The following is a 1,840-nucleotide window of genomic DNA, read 5'->3' on the forward strand; positions in this document are numbered from 1 at the left end:
CACTGTAGTGAGCCACATGATGCACAAGAAGAAGTTGAAAGTGGTCACAGGGGGGCAAGATACCAGAATACCAGAATTTTGACCCCTCCTCCTCATTGTACATCTTTGCAATTGCATCTAGGAAGCCTTTCTTTACCTCTGGATCATCAATAGGAGGCACCCTCCCAGGTCTCTCAACATACCATTTTGGGTTTAATGCATATGCTGCCATGTGCAAAGGTGTGTTCATGTGATCCCACCTACGCTGAATGATGGGTCGAATCTGGGAAGTATAGAACTCTAATGAGGGCTCCCTTTGCTGAATGGCTACCTTCACATGACCCAACATGCTATCAAAGTTCTCATAAATTTCTCCAAGACTAGGAACATTCGAATCAGTGTAACGAATGACCTCCACAATAGGGCCTAAGAATCACACCAAATAAGAACAATCTGCCCACCAATCATTGTCCAACACCTGAAGCCTGACCTTCTTCCCAGTGTCTGTCTTTGATTCTGACCACCTTCCCCACTCTGAAATAACAACCAAGGATTGTAGAGGTGATTGTACCTCTATCATCCTCTCCAATAAGAGAAAATAGCTAGCATATCTAGTATCAGTGGGCTTGAGGAATTTGTTCCTCGTGTGAGCCCTATACATAGCCAAGGAGGTGTGGTGGTTGCAGATAAACATTTGCACATCTCTTGCCACTAACACCGAGTCTGATATCCACTGAATCTTGCCAATGTCCTTCAGTGCATTATTGAGTGCATGCACACAACAAGGAGTCCAAAAAATGTGTTGATACCTATTTTGAATCAATAACCCAGCTGATCTACAAATTACTGCTGCATCTGTCATAACCTGCACCACACTATCAGGCCCAACATCCTCTATAGCTTTTCGAAGAATCTCAAATTGGAAAGATGCATCCTTGCGCTTTCCAAAACAGTCAACAGCTTTAAGAAAGAATGGACCTTCTGAAGATGTCACTATGATGTTGATTAGTGGGCATTTTCGTATGTCAGTCCATCCATCCATAACAATAGAGAAACCAAACCTCAACCGTGTTTGTCTCATTCTCTCTTTCTGCACATTAATTTTGGACACTTGTCTATCCAAAATTGTTGTTTGTAGTTTATGTTCTCCGGGTAGTACATATGAAGGCCCTATTTTTGCAATTGCTTGTACCATTTCCTTGTAATAAGGAGAATGAACAACATGGAAGGGAATCCCATTAGCAAAAAGAAATTTTCCAATTGCATCATCTGTGTCATCTTGATCTAGAATGTTGTACATCCCAGACACTGTACCAATACCACCCATTGCAGAAGAACAAGATGCACCAGTGGAAACCTTTATCTTTTTTGATGAAGCACTGGATGGAGGAATATTTGTAGATGGATCATGTCTACTAGAGAACAATCCTTTTCCAGTGGCTGCCCTTTCTAGCCTCCAAATTTGCTCTCTTAGAGCTGAATCCAGGTTCTTTGAGGGACACATATTCACTCCTTTACATGTAATAGTCAAAATGTGTTGCTTCACCCTGGTATAGCTACCAACAAAGTGATGCCCACAAATATTGCAGACACAATCACGTGAGCCACCACCAACTTTTGGATTCTTTTTTGACAGTCTAGTTGCATAGATTAGAAGTGGTTTTAGAGGATTAAATGTCCCCTTTGCAAATTTTTCTAGCTCTCTTGCAAAATAAACAACCACGAAGGCATGGGATCTATCAGACCACCAATCTTCAATGGAAACAACTTGGTATATTGGAAAACATGAACTAGAGCTTATCTTCAGTCACTTGGAGCTGATGTTTGGGAAATTATGGAAAAAGGATGTCAATATCCAACA

General features: G+C 41.3%; 1 protein-coding gene across 1 annotated transcript; it reads right to left on the reverse strand.

The window, feature by feature from the left end:
* Positions 1-412: 412 nt before the first annotated feature.
* On the reverse strand, positions 413-1,483 carry LOC149144900 (uncharacterized). Its single transcript, XM_089452304.1, has one exon. The coding sequence runs from the start codon at positions 1,481-1,483 to the stop codon at positions 413-415; it is 1,071 nt and encodes a 356-aa protein (XP_089308430.1).
* Between the last annotated feature and the right edge of the window lie 357 nt (positions 1,484-1,840).

This window comes from Pinus tabuliformis, chromosome X (genome assembly GCF_031772625.1).
Source record: "Pinus tabuliformis cultivar Carrire ecotype Pingquan chromosome X, CPIR1, whole genome shotgun sequence".
NCBI classification, from domain to species: Eukaryota; Viridiplantae; Streptophyta; class Pinopsida; order Pinales; family Pinaceae; genus Pinus; species Pinus tabuliformis.

Bases quoted from the DNA above. Each gene is read 5' to 3' on its own strand.
- LOC149144900 (XM_089452304.1), bottom strand. From the start codon at position 1,483: ATGTGTCCCTCAAAGAACCTGGATTCAGCTCTAAGAGAGCAAATTTGG.